We start from the raw sequence: 15,709 nt of genomic DNA, 5'->3' as shown, positions 1-15,709 counted from the left end.
TGGATATGCACAATTGCACTTCCACAATGAGTGGTGCAGCAGGTAGGTGTCGCAGTCACGCAGCTCCAGGGGCCTGGAGGTTGTGGGTTCGATTCCCGCTCCAGGTGACTGTCTGTGAGGAGTTGGTGTGTTCTCCCCGTGTCCGCGTGGGTTTCCTCCAGGTGCTCCCGTTTCCTCCCACAGTCCAAAAACACACGTTGGTAGGTGGATTGGCCACTCAAAAAAAAGTGTGTGTGTGTCTGTACACCTTGTGCCCAATGATTCCAGGTAGGCCTCCCTGGACCTCCCGCGACCCTGAACTGGATAAGCGGTTACAGAGAATGAATGAATGAATGAATTCACTGGTTGCAAGGGGTGTTCACACTTTTTGACAGGTGTTGTAGTTCTGAAAATCTCTCTGGAAAGTGGGAGTAGAGGGCGCTGCTCTGTTTGTGAAAATGGGCGCGGCTACAACCAGAGATACAACTGCCTGTTTTTTTCCTTCTACATTTACTACCAACGCTAACAGGGGGTTCACTCTTTTATTTCAAGACATTCCGCGATTTCGACATTAATTCTTATTACAGCCTCCATTTCCAGCAGTTTACTCACGGTAAGTAACCTTCGAAAAATTAAGAATCATTATTAGCTTTCAGATAAATCCGAATCGACATTAAATGCCTTGAGAGAAGGTTGTAGTGTTTTTTGTTTACGGACGGGTTAACGGACAAATTCCCAACCAGTATAAACTTAAGCGAAAAATACATTTACGAAAATATCTGTTTTTTAAGTCGTAATTAAGTCTTATTTACTTAAGAGTATCAATTACATAAAGGTTTGTGTTGTGTTTGCGATATTATGAGGGTGAAAACGTTAGCTTATGTAGCTTATTGGTCGATTTATCCATTCCACCTTAAATAATTAGCTAAGCACTTCCATTCTGTTCTGTACAGAGTAGCCGCCACCGCACGATTTAAGGTGGAACGGAATATTCCAACTTTAGGTTATTCTTTAAAACTCGTAATAGTTTTATGTGTTGTCTAAATAAAATGAACTGACTTGTGACATGGTCTTAAAAATGTTTGACGTATTTTAATGGATATTTTTTAAGGCTAAAATAACTGTAAAGTCTTGTGTACTGATAATGAATGGCTATATAAATATGAACTAAGAAACAACTACTATAATGCCTACTATTATTATTGTTTTTTATTATTATTATTATTGTTATATATATATATTAATCATAGAAAGTTATTTAAATTATTTCGTACATCTTTGGAAAAGCAAGAGCAAAATTTAGGCTAGTAAATATTTAAGCAATCACTGAAGAGTGCTACAATTGAATCATAAACAAATTTACATTGTAACCATTTCATCTATTTAAAGGTGCACTAGGCAGTTTCACTGGAATGTTTTTCTGTGTTATAACAGTTCATGTGACCAGGGTACTAGTGTGTTAGTCATGGCGACTTCCAGCAGCCAATCAGGCAAACCATAATAACTAAGACAGCCATTCTGGGACTAATCACTGTTTTTCAAACAGGTTTTCCTTAGGCACCGAGTGCACATATGTTAAAATATATATTCATATCACGTTCTTGATATTTCACTGTTTATTTGTTCTAGTTGGAAAATTGTAATAAAATTGCCTAGTGCACCTTTAATGTTTACTGTCTGTTTCAACATACAGCTGTTCCATGGGAATTGCACACAATTAAATGTCTGTGTCCACAGAGTCCACTGTTTCTACAAACATTAGACGTGGAGTTTGAGCTTCGGCAGTTTAGGTTTTTGTATTGTTTGAAGCTAATTTGGTCATTTTTACATCTAAAGTCATAAGGAGCCAAGCCAAACTGTGTTCAGAAGAGTCTAGATATTTTTAAACACACAAAACAGAATATCTAATCAAATCCTTATCTCAGGATAAACATTTTTAATGCTACTTAACAGTGATATTTAAAAAAGGCACTTTAGGGAATTCATTTTTCTGTGCTCTAAAGATTGTTCTACTTTGCTGAAGATGTGTGGGGTGTTTTTTCTCTACTAAGGAAAGTGGTGAGACAACCTTGCGTGCTAAAGCACCAGTACATGTTGTGGTTTGATTTCAATTCTGTCAACTGAGCTGTAGAAACAGGAAATCATGGAAAGGGAGGGAGGGGGGGAGCATGCCTTTTTAACTCAACCACACAAATGTCCGAAGACAAGCAGCTGCCTGTGTGGTGAAAGAAAGGTCATGTGATTCAGGCTCAGTCTGGCCAAAGAGTCCAAACACTCATCAGTGATTGCTGATATCTGATTAGGCAGGTTTTCCAGGCCTTTGAATGGTCAAAATAAATAGATTTGTAGGAGCGAAGTAATCATTTTTATGTCAATATTATGAATTAAGTGCAGAAATGTAATCTAAATCATGGAGACAGGCAACTGCCTGTAGATGATTTGGATCAGTCAGAGGCAAACAAAACAGACACTGCTGTGACATCACATCCTTAAGCTGGCAGTGAGTGGTAAAGCCACAAGATAAAAGAGCAGGTATTTTTGTCTTCTTAGTCAAAGGCTTGGATGTGAAAATGAAGGAAGCAGAAATAATTGTCTAAAAAATTCAGTATGTTTCCATGTTTATTTCCATATAAATCAAGCATATTTACTTGTATAAATTGATTTTTTTTCCCCCAGGTTTGATCTAGTTTCAACATGTTCTACACCTGCGGTCCCAATGAGGCGATGGTGGTCTCAGGTCAGAATAACAATCTCATCTCATTCTGTTTTTGAGGAACTCTTTATTTCCTCCCTATATTTCTGCTAACGATTTTGACCTCGTGATGAGGTGTCAACTCCTCCTACATATGAATTAATATAATGGTCACTAAAGTATAACTTTGTCATTGTAGTGGGTAATGTTGGTTTTATCTGAAATAAATATAATAAAAAATGCAGTATGAAAACCTTATATCTTTTTATTTGTAAGGTGTGTTCGAATAAAAAATATATATATATTCTCAGTTCAGTTCAGAGACCATGTGGACAGTGTGGCGTCAAGAAATTCCCATATTAATGGGATAACAGTGTTGTTTGAGTTTGGTCAGTGAACGTTTGCCCTTTAATGCCTGGATCAGTTTACACGATGCATGGTATTCTGTGTTTAACAATGCTCAATATGCCAAATTTCTCTAATAGTGCCATAAATCAGGGGCACGGTGGTGCAGCAGGTAGTGTCGCAGTCACACAGCTCCAGGGACCTGGAGGTTGTGGGTTCGATTCCCGCTCCGGGTGACTGTCTGTGAGGAGTGTGGTGTGTTCTCTCTGTGTCTGCGTGGGTTTCCTCCGGGTGACTGTCTGTGAGGAGTGTGGTGTGTTCTCCCTGTGTCTGCGTGGGTTTCCTCCGGGTGACTGTCTGTGAGGAGTGTGGTGTGTTCTCCCTGTGTCTGTGTGGGTTTCCTCCAGGTGACTTGTCTGTGAGGAGTGTGGTGTGTTCTCCCTGTGTCTGTGTGGGTTCCTTCCGGGTGACTGTCTGTGAGGAGTGTGGTGTGTTCTCTCTGTGTCTGCGTGGGTTTCCTCTGGGTGACTGTCTGTGAGGAGTGTGGTGTGTTCTCCCTGTGTCTGCGTGGGTTTCCTCCAGGTGACTTGTCTGTGAGGAGTGTGGTGTGTTCTCCCTGTGTCTGTGTGGGTTTCCTCCAGGTGACTTGTCTGTGAGGAGTGTGGTGTGTTCTCCCTGTGTCTGTGTGGGTTCCTTCCGGGTGACTGTCTGTGAGGAGTGTGGTGTGTTCTCTCTGTGTCTGCGTGGGTTTCCTCCGGGTGACTTGTCTGTGAGGAGTGTGGTGTGTTCTCCCTGTGTCTGTGTGGGTTCCTTCCGGGTGACTGTCTGTGAGGAGTGTGGTGTGTTCTCTCTGTGTCTGCGTGGGTTTCCTCCGGGTGCTCTGGTTTCCTCCCGCAATCCAAAAACACACGTTGGTAGGTGGATTGGTAACTCAAAAAAGTGTCTCTAGGTGTGAATGTGTGTTGCCCTGTGAAGGACTGGCGCCCCCTCCAGGGTGTATTTCCGCCTTGTGCCCAATGATTCCAGGTAGGCTCTGGACCCACCGCGACCCTGAACTGGATAAGGGTTACAGATAATGAATGAATGAATAAATGAGTGCCATAAATCCAAACTATATTTTGGTCAGGAGACTGTGCCCATTCTTGCATGAGCTCAGTTCAGAGGTCATTGTGGAGGTAGAAAACTGTCAATCGTGGCTACAGACGCACTGTGTGTGTTGTGTTGGCGGTTCACTGGGTTGCTGAAGTGCTTCTGCTATTTCTCATCAGCTTTTCTCTTTTTTGCACTCTGTCATGTTGCTCCCTCAAGGAATCCTCAAACAGGCCGTGGTAGAGTTGCCACAGCTCAACAAAACCTTTCCTCAGTTTCATTGTTCCACACCACAGCTGCAGCAGCTGAGCTCCTCTTTATTTCCCCATGTTTACTCATGTTCCCCAGAGAGCGCTCTGTCCTCCTATTGGTCAACGTCAAAGAACATGTCATGGGAGATAAATACCATGCTAGGTTTTCACGGAGGTGTCAGGGAACATCACTGTTATTTGGTTATGTCGCACTACACGGCCCATTCCTTGTTTCCTTATATTGAGTTTAGACACTGGACGTTTGTTGTGTCAAAATTGGTCTAAACTTGTGTAGGCTGATCCTGGCATAACTGTGTCTTTGGAATCCCTGACATCTTATCAGCTGCTCCAAAATCTGTGGTGGGTGGTGTCCCACATTCCCTTCTTCAGGAATGACCCACAGACAGACTGAGGATCTGTTAACACTAAATACCACTGACATTTTTACAGCAGATTTAAAATTGGGAGGCGATAGAGACCTAAACTTGATCTAGAGATACTGATTGTTTATTTCCTTGTATATTGTATGTTTACGTCTTTTTACATTATATTTTGTTGAATGAAGTATTTTGGGGACAATATTAAAACTGTTTAATTAATTCTTGGTACAGTGCTTTGTTTTAAAATATTAGAAGACATATAATAATTGTAACGTTTTATAAGACGTCATGGAGTCATTCACTGTTCTGCTCTGTCCCTCTTTTATTTCTTCTCTCGTCTCAGGCTGTGGGCGTACGCCTCCGCTTATGATTTCTGGAGGGAGAGTGTTTGTGTTTCCATGCATTCAGCAGATCCAGAGGTAATTGACTTTATTCTGTCCATTTCAGTCTGTGTTTAGCTGAATCCTCTGTTATTTGATGCTTAAACTGGCTTTTTATTTGATGCTGTAGCCTTGCTCTATTCGGTATGGTCGTCTGTCAGGTGATGTTACAGATCTGGGCGGTTAAGCAGTGTGGCTTTGCATTGGAGGCAGTTTGTAACATGAGCAAATACCTAAGGATTAAAAAAGGAAATGTGCACTAAACAGTTTGGTTTGGCCATGTGTGTTCTAACATGCAAACAAACATTCACCTGTACTTGCATCACTGAATAATTCTCTCTCTCTGTCACTCTCTCTGTGTCTGTCTCTTTCTCTCTGTCTCTCTGTCACTCTCTCTCTGTCTCTCTCACTCCGTCACTCTGTCTCTCTGTCTGTCTCTCTCTGTCTGTCTCTCTGTCTGTCTCTCTCTCTGTCTCTCTCTCTCTCTCATTTTAGAATATCTCTGAATACACTCACGCTGAACGTAAAGAGTGACAAAGTCTACACCAGGCATGGAGTCCCTATCTCAGTCACTGGCATTGCACAGGTCAACCATAAAAATATGTGTACACACAAACACCCACAAAAGCTCTCTGTTTCTCTCTCTGTTCTTCTGGATGTGAACGCTGAGATGTGTCTGTTTTCTGCAGGTGAAGATCCAGGGTCAAAATAAGGAGATGTTGGCAACGGCCTGTCAGATGTTCATGGGCAAATCAGAGTCTGAGATTTCTCATATTGCCCTGGAGACCCTGGAGGGTCATCAGAGAGCCATCATCGCACACTTGACTGTGGAGGTACACACACACGCACGCACGCACGCACACAAAGAGTGCAGTATAGTATATAATGATGTTTTGTTAATTTTTCCAGGTGAAAACAGTTTAGTTTTATTGTACATTTTTGCACTTAACACTTGTATTTAATTGTTTTTTATTTGGTGAATTCAGCAGATAATGAGTGATAGTGCATTAAAGGCTAAGCACCAGCTGTATGAAAGTGTCAAACAAATAAATACAGTGGAATTTGAGTTCCTAACTTTAAAAGACCGTTGGTGCCCCCCCCCCAGCGGTGTTGGGAAACTCTAATAGGCGTCTTGCCTGTGACGTAGATGGTGGACAACAACTCTAGAAGCTGCACTTAATTTAATGCAAAATGACGAAAAGGTGTGTTGTTTTTGGCTGCAATCATTCAATGTACAGTGGGACATCTGTGAACAAATGGCCCAAAGATCCCAAAATATCCAGAAAATGGACTAAATTTGTCAACTTAAAACGGGCACTTTGGAAAGGACCATCCGCTCACTCCGTTATCTGTAGCTCATTTCACTGGCGCTTTTCCAACAATATGGGCATGTAAGGACACCAACGAAAGGTGTTCAAGAGCCTCTGTAACATGGAGGTAAACAGGGTAAGGACACTCACTTCGCCTGTTTTAGTTGGTGTTAGTTAACGTTAGCTTGACTCGCTAAACTCGGTGTCTCAGATTATACTCGGCTACGTAGCTGCATTACGGAGGTTTATAGTGTCGGAGGAATTCGAGTTCGACTTCGATCACATTTACAAGAATAACGGTACCTCTACATTTGAGTTTAGCTTATTGCTAGGCTATTGTCATGAATAATGTTGGTTATTTAGCTAGATACTGTCATAACAGTCAGTCATAACGGTGTTTTACCGCGGCGTTGTTCAGCTGTTGTCCACCAGTGACGTCACGGTCGCGTTCAAGAATTTCCGTAGCGAGCTCGGGTTTTTCCGTCAATTTAATAAAATTCTCAGTTTTAAAGCAAATTAAGCTGCTATTTTCATTTTAATTCATACTTATATCTGTCAGTCACTAAAATAATGTGAAATATTCATGGAGGTCCATTAAGTAGTGCTTAGCCTTTAAAGTATGCAAATGCCGAGCGACTTATTTTCACTTTGAAAAATATGAAAACACATGATTTGACTTGACATTTAAAACATTTTTTGGCACATTTAACATCAGCCAAATACAGTTAATTGTATCAAATTGCCCTGTGAAGGACTGGCGCCCCCTCCAGGGTGTATTTCCGCCTTGCGCCCAATGATTCCAGGTAGGCTCTGGACCCACCGCAACCCTGAACTGGATAAGCGCTTACAGATAATGAATGAATGAATGTATCAAATTGCTTTTAGTTGATTTTTAACAATAATGAAATGATTCTGTGTCAATGTGACACAACTTTTTCATATTGTCCTTTTCCTACTCGCATTCTGTTCTTGCTAAAGTATGTTTATCCATTGTGTAATCATCAATGTTGTGCAATGTTACTTTGCGTGCATTTTATTTGCTTATAGGAGATCTATCAAGATCGTAAGAAGTTTTCAGAGCAAGTGTTCAAGGTGGCTTCCTCTGACTTGGTGAACATGGGCATTGGCGTGGTCAGTTACACACTCAAAGACGTGCATGATGACCAGGTAACGGTTGACAACACCCACACACACAAACACACACACACATAATCACGGTCCCTTAGTATCTCCAGTTTTGTAGTTTTTCATTTTTAACATTATGTGATTAACACCAGCAGCCTTTGAAATGACTTCATGATTAACCCTTTACTGACGCTGTGCTACTCCTCTCTAAGGACTACCTCCACTCTCTGGGTAAAGCCCGTACGGCACAAGTTCAGAGGGACGCTCGCATTGGAGAGGCTCAGTACAAGAGAGACGCAGTCATTAGGGTAAGGCCTTTTTTCTGTGAATACCATGCTTTTAGCAACGGGCTTGTAATCCATTAACACTTTAATAACATGCTTAAATGGATGCATAATGCATTATAAACACTGCCTTTGTGTTTCTATAGGAAACGTTACCAAATGACAACAAACCACATATCAACATTATTCAGAAATATAATACTAATAGCCCTTTTTAAGGTTTTAAAAGATTACTAATCATTTTATTTGCTTTAAAGTTATTAATCTAGCTAATGGAGTTTCCTGGCTTGCTTGATTTTGTTTGAGTTACTGTTACAGAAGTTAAAGGCATTGATTTTGCTGATGTTTTTATTACTTAATAACTGTTTTATCCTGATGTCCCGAGTCTTTCCTAAAAGCCGTCTGAATGTGCTTGGGTGTGTGTGTGTGTAGGAGGCACATGCCATGCAAGAGAAGGTATCAGCGCAGTATGTGAACGAGATCGAGATGGCGAAGGCTCAGAGAGACTACGAGCTGAAGAAAGCTGCCTATGACATTGAGGTTAACACCAAGAAGGCAGAGTCTGAGATGGCCTATCAGCTTCAGGTACAGAAGTTGTGTGATGGTAATCAGTGGTAACCTGCATGTTGGGAAAGAGAACTGAGCACTAGAGAACACTATTCAATAATTATAGAGCCTTAATAATCCATTATAGGGGCAAATTACCCACTAATTCTTATGTGGTAAAGCCCTCATAAATCTCTGTAGCTTAATGTAGGAACTCCCTTCATAACTCACACAAGTTCAGAAGTCAGAAAGGCCTCCACAAGTCACAACTATGAGTATGCAAGTTGATTTTGTGTGTGTCATTTAAAGAGAACAATAGTAAAAGCCTTCTGCCCTCTGCCCTTTCTATTAGGTGGCTAAGACAAAGCAGCGGATTGAGGAGGAGAAGATGCAGGTGAAGGTGGTGGAGCGCACACAGCAGATTACTCTGCAGGAACAGGAAATTACACGCAAGGAGAAAGAACTCGAGGCTAAGGTCAAGATACCAGCTGAAGCTGAGAGATACCGGCTGGAGAAACTGGCTGAGGCTGAACGGTTAGCAAAGCTTTAAATACTAACCCACTAAAGCTACAGTCGTGTCTGAGAAGAGTACTGAAACATATGTAACAGGGATTGGCAACAACTAAATTGGACAGGAGGAGTAAAATAAGTAAATAATAATTATAAAAAGAGAAAGTGTTGGAGGCAGTGAGTTTATCTTTTCTCCATTCTCTGCAGACTCCAGTTGATCATGGAGGCTGAAGCTGAGGCAGAAGCTGTTCGAGTAAGTTGTAAATAGCCTTTTTTTTTGCACGTTGTGCTCTACCGCTTTGCTTTATTTTAAGGAATATGTACACACCTCTCTCTATCTCACCCCCTCACACTCTCACTCGCTCGCTCTGTCTCTCTCTCTCAGATGAAGGGTGAGGCCGAGGCATTTGCTTTGGCAGCTAAGGGCCGTGCTGAAGCCGAGCAGATGGCCAAGAAGGCAGAAGCTTTTAAACAGTACAAAGAAGGAGCCATGGTGGACATGCTGCTGGAGAAGCTGCCTTTGGTCAGTCCTGTTCCTCCTGAAAAAGGGGATCACTTTCCATTTTACTGTTTGCAAGTAGATGTGTATGTTTCGTTCTTATTTTTATTTATTTAATTATTTATTTTAAAATTATTAATATGGGCCCTGGTGCTTTAAAAATATATCTTCTGCAAATATCAGAAGCAGGGAACAGTCCAATGCTAGCATGCTAACACAATCAGTATTGTTTTAAATGTAACAAAACAGTGCCATAAACCAAATATCTGCACGTCAGTAGTCCTTGTTTACGTCAGGAAAAGCTCATGTACCCACCCTCATCTCGAGCAGCTATGCCGAAACGTAAATGCAAGTTCTCGGATGAATTAAAAAAGAAATTCCCATGTTTTGTGTAGCTAATAAAGGTGTGAAGGACCTGAAAGCACACATAGGTTCAGCTAAGCGCACAACGGCAGCGAGGGGCGAGACGTGTCCTCTCTTTCACCATCTCAGATCTGGCCAACCTTTGGAAATAAAAATAAATAAATAAATAAAGCTCACTTCTAGTTAATTTTTACATCATAAAATGGAGTTCATGGCCTTGTACGACCAATATCTATGTTTGTGAAAGCTGTTTCTTTTTTTGGCACATTTATTGAATATATTTAATTTATTGTAGGGTTTTATATTAGCCAATCATTTTCATTTTTGTGCATTATTAAATTATATCACATTATATGACACACAACACAGATTCCATATTTTTTGAATGTTTGTAGAAATGAACCGGTCAACTCTGCAGCAACAGAATTTTTGTAAGAATTATTTGTAAATACCTGACATTTGTTTTCTGATGAAGATGGCTGAAGAGATCAGTAAGCCCCTCTCAGCAGTCCAGAAGGTCACGATGGTTTCCAGCGGCGGTTCTGAGGTGGGAGCGGCCAAACTGACTGGAGAAGTCCTGGACATCATGACCCGCCTTCCTGCTGCGGTGGAGAAACTGACTGGAGTCAACATCTCTCAGGTGATCACTCATAAACCGAGCTGAGTATCACCGCATCGACTTACAGGGGTTAGACAGTGAACGTGAAACACCTGGTTTTAGACCACAATAATTTATTAGTATGGTGTAGGGCCTCCTTTTGCGGCCGATACAGCGTCAGTTCGTCTGGGGAATGACATACACAAGTCCTGCACAGTGGTCAGAGGGATTTGAAGCCATTCTTCTTGCAGGATAGTGGCCAGGTCTCTACGTGATGCTGGTGGAGGAAAACGTTTCCTGACTCGCTCCTCCAAAACACCCCAAAGTGGCTCAATAATATTTAGATCTGGTGACTGTGCAGGCCATGGGAGATGTTCAACTTCACTTTCATGTTCATCAAACCAATCTTTCACCAGTCTCGCTGTGTGTATTGGTGCATTGTCGTCCTGATACACGGCATCGCCTTCAGGACACAGTGTTTGAACCATTGGATACACATGGTCTTACTGGTGCAATGTGCAGTTAATGAAGATTGGCCACCAGGCTGCTCCAGTTTAGCCATGAAACCTCCCACACTACAATGACAGGTGTTTCAGACCTAGTCCATATCTGTGATGTAAGAAAACTGCAAGATAATTGAAACGTTGTGGTCCTCTGCTCATTTTCCTTGTGGAAGAGGTTTAATCTGCTTCCTTTGCTGCATTAAGTCCCTGCTTTAACTTGCCTCAGAAGCATTAGTGAGAACGTAATATTAATCGCACTGTGACGGACTGGTGCTCTGCCAAGGGTGTGTTCCTGCCTTGTGCCCAGTGAGTCCGAGTAGGCTCCGGACCCACCACAACCCAGAACTGGATGAAGTTGTTGCACTCCAACTCACTTCAGTTGGACAGTGGTCCATCACTTCTTCAGAGAATCCACTTCCACTGCTCTGTAGCTCATTCTGGTGGTTTAATACCCTCCTAGCTGACACTTGCCATGGAACAAAGTAGGAACATGTTCAGGTGGTCCATAGTGTCCCCTGCGTTGTGCACACTACGCCTGCGTCAACAATAAAAACATCTTAAATGAGCAGAATCCACATGCATCTACATGCTTTTAGCTGTTGGCTCAGGGCTGCTATTAAACCCCGCTCTGTGTTGACAGGTTTCCTCCACTCGAATGGGCTGAACAGGACCCTGACTGAACTGGAGGTGGGGAAGCAACACAGGGAATGTCGGCGCCTCCACTTCCTCATGCATATCATATTCCAATATACATATTTAAAATAGCTGTTCTTTTAGAAACCTCTGGTAAGTTAAAGCTTCGCTGTAGAGGTTTTGTAGGTCTTCGTCAGTTATAATCTGTGAAATATTGTACATTTTTCATCAGGACATACGTTAATCTCTAGTTTAATCACTTTATTAATCAGGTGATTTCTTTCACCAGATCAACGGGGGGCTGTAACAAGCGTTTTAAATCCATCCTGACTGATCCTGTTACATTTTTTAAATTGTCTTGTGCATTACATTTTCGTAAATTCAGTTAAACGTGGCCGTGGTGGTACACAGTCGTGTGCGAACGTTTTCATGGCCCTGCTCACATTTTTTGTGTTGATTTGTAAGTATACGTCCTGTACACTACCGTTTATTATTTGATGACTTTTATTTTACATACTGGAACTCTCTACATAATGCTACTGGCCTTGGCTTTAAAGCTAACAGAAAATACATAGTAATTGGATGCTGTAGTGTGCAGAAGAGCTTTGACCTTTGGCTGAATCTCAAATCTCCCTCCTGCCTCCAGAGGGAACTGTATACAGTTCAACACTCTGAATGTGCACAGAATGAGCCACCAGTTGCGTTAGCAGCGACCTTCAGGACCTACATATTACAGGGAGCCATTTGTGATTCAGCCTTAGAACGACAGACTTGTTCTAAGTCATTTGACCAGGTTTGTTCAAACCTTTACAGACGATTGTGAACTATGGCCTTATCTCGTGCAACGCTGCCTTAATAACTGTGCCACCAAAGCTACTGTATGTGTACAATGCTACCTTAGGGCTGTACAAACATGAACACCTGTTTAACTTGTTTATGTGGTGATCTGAGAGGAGCGACTGGAAAAGAAACACCATTTTATATTTCTGAGAGGGCTAGGGTTAGTGTAAATCCATATTTTCAAAGTAAACGTATAACGACAGTAAAAGAATATACTGGATGTTCCCCAAGAAGCGAAAAAGAAGAGTTTGAGTAGAAAAAAGTAGCAGCTAACCATTAATTCGATTGTATTCGAGTGCATTGGAAATTTGAAAACCGACAGCACAGGAACTGAAAAGTGTAACGTGTCTGTTCTTCACTTTTTGGATCTTTCTGGTCTCACAAAGCAGCACAGCTGCAAAAACCCATAAAATGTATCGAAGATTAAACAGAAACAGCTCGCACTGAACTGAGTACATCACTGGTGTAAATGAGTAGAATACTCAGGTATGTGTAATTACGTGAGCAAAGACACCTACTCATTACACCATCCTTGTGTGGGACGACGCATCGTCTCTGAACTCTTCAGTAGCGGCAGTGATGAATCCCTGGCTGTGGGCTTGTGTGTATTCACAGGGAACAGGTTAAATTCGTGTTTAGATTTGTACAGAGTGGACATGTGAATGAAAATCCAGTAACAAATGTGATTGCTTTTCCTAGACTTCTTCCTACAGACGTGTCTCGCTCTGTTCTGACGCTGCTACGTGCTTTATTCAGCTAATCTCCTTTAAATATGAATATACGATCTCTTTTTTACTTTTTGTCCATTTGTTATGCAGTGTTTATTTACACGATATAAGCGACAGCTTGCGTAGTCTAGTGGTGCAACAACCAAAACGTAAATGCGATGCAGATGCATGTCAAACCACAAATGCCAGTCTGTGAAAGGATGGAAGTCAACAGAATGTAGTTCAGAAGGTGTGGGGGAGGGCGGGCAGTTTGTGAACAAATCTGTTTCTCTTCTGCGGAACAGAGACAGGGGTGGTTTGGTGTCGACCACGGTGCTGGGAGAGTGTTTAAATCTAGGTTAAACCCTCAGACTGCGCCCACAGAGACTCTGAGCGAGGTGGGGGTTCAGCAGATTGTAGCAGAAGGTGGTTTTTGTGAAGTGTAAAGAGAAGAAAACTATGCATGACTCCTCTCAGCTATATCCTGTGTGCTGGTTTATTCTATTGCTTGCGTGTTAGGGGCCGTACAGTACATTGTTTGCGCTGTGTGTCAACAGTTTCTAAAAAAAAAAAGGCCAATATGATGATGCAGCAGTCAGTGGATCTGATGAAATTATCACAACACACAAACCCACCCCCCCGGGTTTTATTTTTAATACAATATATTTAGTCAAGCTGAAATGACAATGGAGCTTTTAATTTTGTTAGTTTGTGTCCTAGCTCATATTAAATAGAATTAATTAAATAGATTTAGAAATATTGGACAATTCTAGCTTTGTGATCTTAAATCAAGTGCAGTCTTCTTTTTAAAACCCCTAATGACGTGTGGCTACAAAGACCAGAGCCTTCGTGATTTAAAAATATTAACCATTAATAATCGATTAGAAAAGCCTGCTTTTGGCGTCTCTCTCTCTCTCTCTCTCACTCACACACACTTCTCGATGGAACAAACCGGTCCCACCCAGACGTCCTGCTTCACTTGCAAATACCTGCCAAGGAATGAGTTCTGATTACTTTTTCACGGAGACTTTAGAAGACCTCTGATGTGACTATTGCAATAACCTTAGGGAGGCTCTGAAACATCAGAATTTGGACTTGTTTACTGCCACCACCATTTTCACTGCAGGTTTTCGTGCTTTCACAGCGTTGTGGCTGGTCAGTTTTGGTCCAAAAGTGGACTATCAACTTTGAGAAGACAGGAGAAAACTGTGATGGAAGGGAGGGAAATGATGGGTTGGTGGTGAGAGGTGAAGTTTTGAGAGAGAGATCGTGGGAAGTGTAGGACAAGCCGTTTGGGTTGTGAATAGAAGGCTGGCCGTATGTTTGACTTGTTGACTGTTACTAACAGTAATATCTGTGTGAAGCAAGGCTTCTGACCCTGGAGTCAATCAGTTAATCTCGTGGATTTAGAAAGAAATATCGATACCTCATTGATACTCAATCAATTTTGACCAATTTTTTTCTTCTCCTGTCTTCACTCTATTATCGCAATATTATATTGTGCTCCATCAGTGCCTGCGTAATTCTTCTCCGGTTTATGCCTTTATTTCTCACTAAGTGCCTGAAAGCCTGTTTTTCCAGCTTTCATGCTGTTTTTGTACCTCAGCTGCAGAGAAGTCCACTTCTCTGTGTTTGACCCGGTCGCTTGTGCAGTAGTCCATTTTTCCTGTCTTTTATATTTTGTGAGTATCCCTGTGTATTTCTCATTTCAGACTGAACTCATACCACTCTCTGTACGCTGTGCTCATGCCACTGTCTGCACTGTGTGGCTGACTGTAGGATAATGAATGTGATTGTAGAGGTGTGTGTTATTAAGAAATAAAGGAATCTCTCAGTTGTTTTTGTCTGAAATGATTACTTTATTAAAACAACTACAAAAATAGACGACAGGCACCAACACGGGCAGCGAAGCTCCCACAGAGACCCAACCACTCACGACTAAGACACCAAATATTAGTGAAGAAAATTATGTCCCATTGACTATTTACATATTCTTTTTTTAAAATTTTTTATACATTACAGAAATATGAACAGGAGGCGTCGCTGGAGCGCGCCTGAAAAAGAGGTTTATAAAAAATACAAGTTTTAGTTCAGGACTACAGTGTATCAAAAACGTTAAAAGGTCATTCGACAAGCGCATCGGACACTGCTAACATCACCGTTTATGAATCACATTCTTTCGCTCTGTCGCCGCGTCCCAAACTATGCCCTATTCACTACATAGTGCACTATTTTTGGGGTTCCGCCATTTTGTAGTGTCCGAAAAACAAAGTGGGTAATTTTCAGTGCGCTCAAACAATTTCACAATGCACCGCAGAATGTAGTTTACAACCCATTTACATTGTACAGATAGTAGATACCCATAATCCAATAAGCGGTTTGGTAAAAAACCTGCATGAGGTAGTGTCTGAAATTGTTCACTACCCTTGTGAATTCAGCTCCCAATAATAGTGCACCGTGTAGTGAGTTACGTAGGGAATAGGAAGCCATTTTGAACACAGCTTGTATGTTACAATAAACACAACCACTGTTTGACTGTGAGACTTCAGATTCATTCACTGCTTAAAGTGGAATACCAAAATGTCAAATGAGATGTGAGTGGTGTGTTGCGACGTCTGGTTCTTCACTTCACCACAACTCTGCTCCAGAGAAGTTCACATCAGACCACTCTCACT

At 41.6% G+C, this 15,709-nt stretch overlaps 1 protein-coding gene across 1 annotated transcript; it reads left to right on the top strand.

Annotated features, from left to right (window-relative positions):
- The first annotated feature begins 340 nt into the window (after positions 1 to 340).
- On the top strand, positions 341 to 14,864 carry flot1b (flotillin 1b). The gene is made up of 13 exons (XM_066683155.1): positions 341 to 592; positions 2,656 to 2,716; positions 5,080 to 5,155; positions 5,612 to 5,702; positions 5,806 to 5,949; positions 7,474 to 7,593; positions 7,764 to 7,859; positions 8,268 to 8,420; positions 8,734 to 8,915; positions 9,099 to 9,144; positions 9,277 to 9,414; positions 10,229 to 10,393; positions 11,495 to 14,864. The coding sequence occupies exons 2-13, from the start codon at positions 2,674 to 2,676 to the stop codon at positions 11,516 to 11,518; spliced, it is 1,278 nt and encodes a 425-aa protein (XP_066539252.1). The 5' UTR covers positions 341 to 592; positions 2,656 to 2,673; the 3' UTR covers positions 11,519 to 14,864.
- The last annotated feature ends 845 nt before the right edge of the window (positions 14,865 to 15,709 follow it).

This window comes from Hoplias malabaricus, chromosome 10, assembly GCF_029633855.1.
Source record: "Hoplias malabaricus isolate fHopMal1 chromosome 10, fHopMal1.hap1, whole genome shotgun sequence".
NCBI classification, from domain to species: Eukaryota; Metazoa; Chordata; class Actinopteri; order Characiformes; family Erythrinidae; genus Hoplias; species Hoplias malabaricus.
Note: the sequence above shows the minus strand (reverse complement) of the source record. Positions and strands in the feature narration are given on the sequence as shown.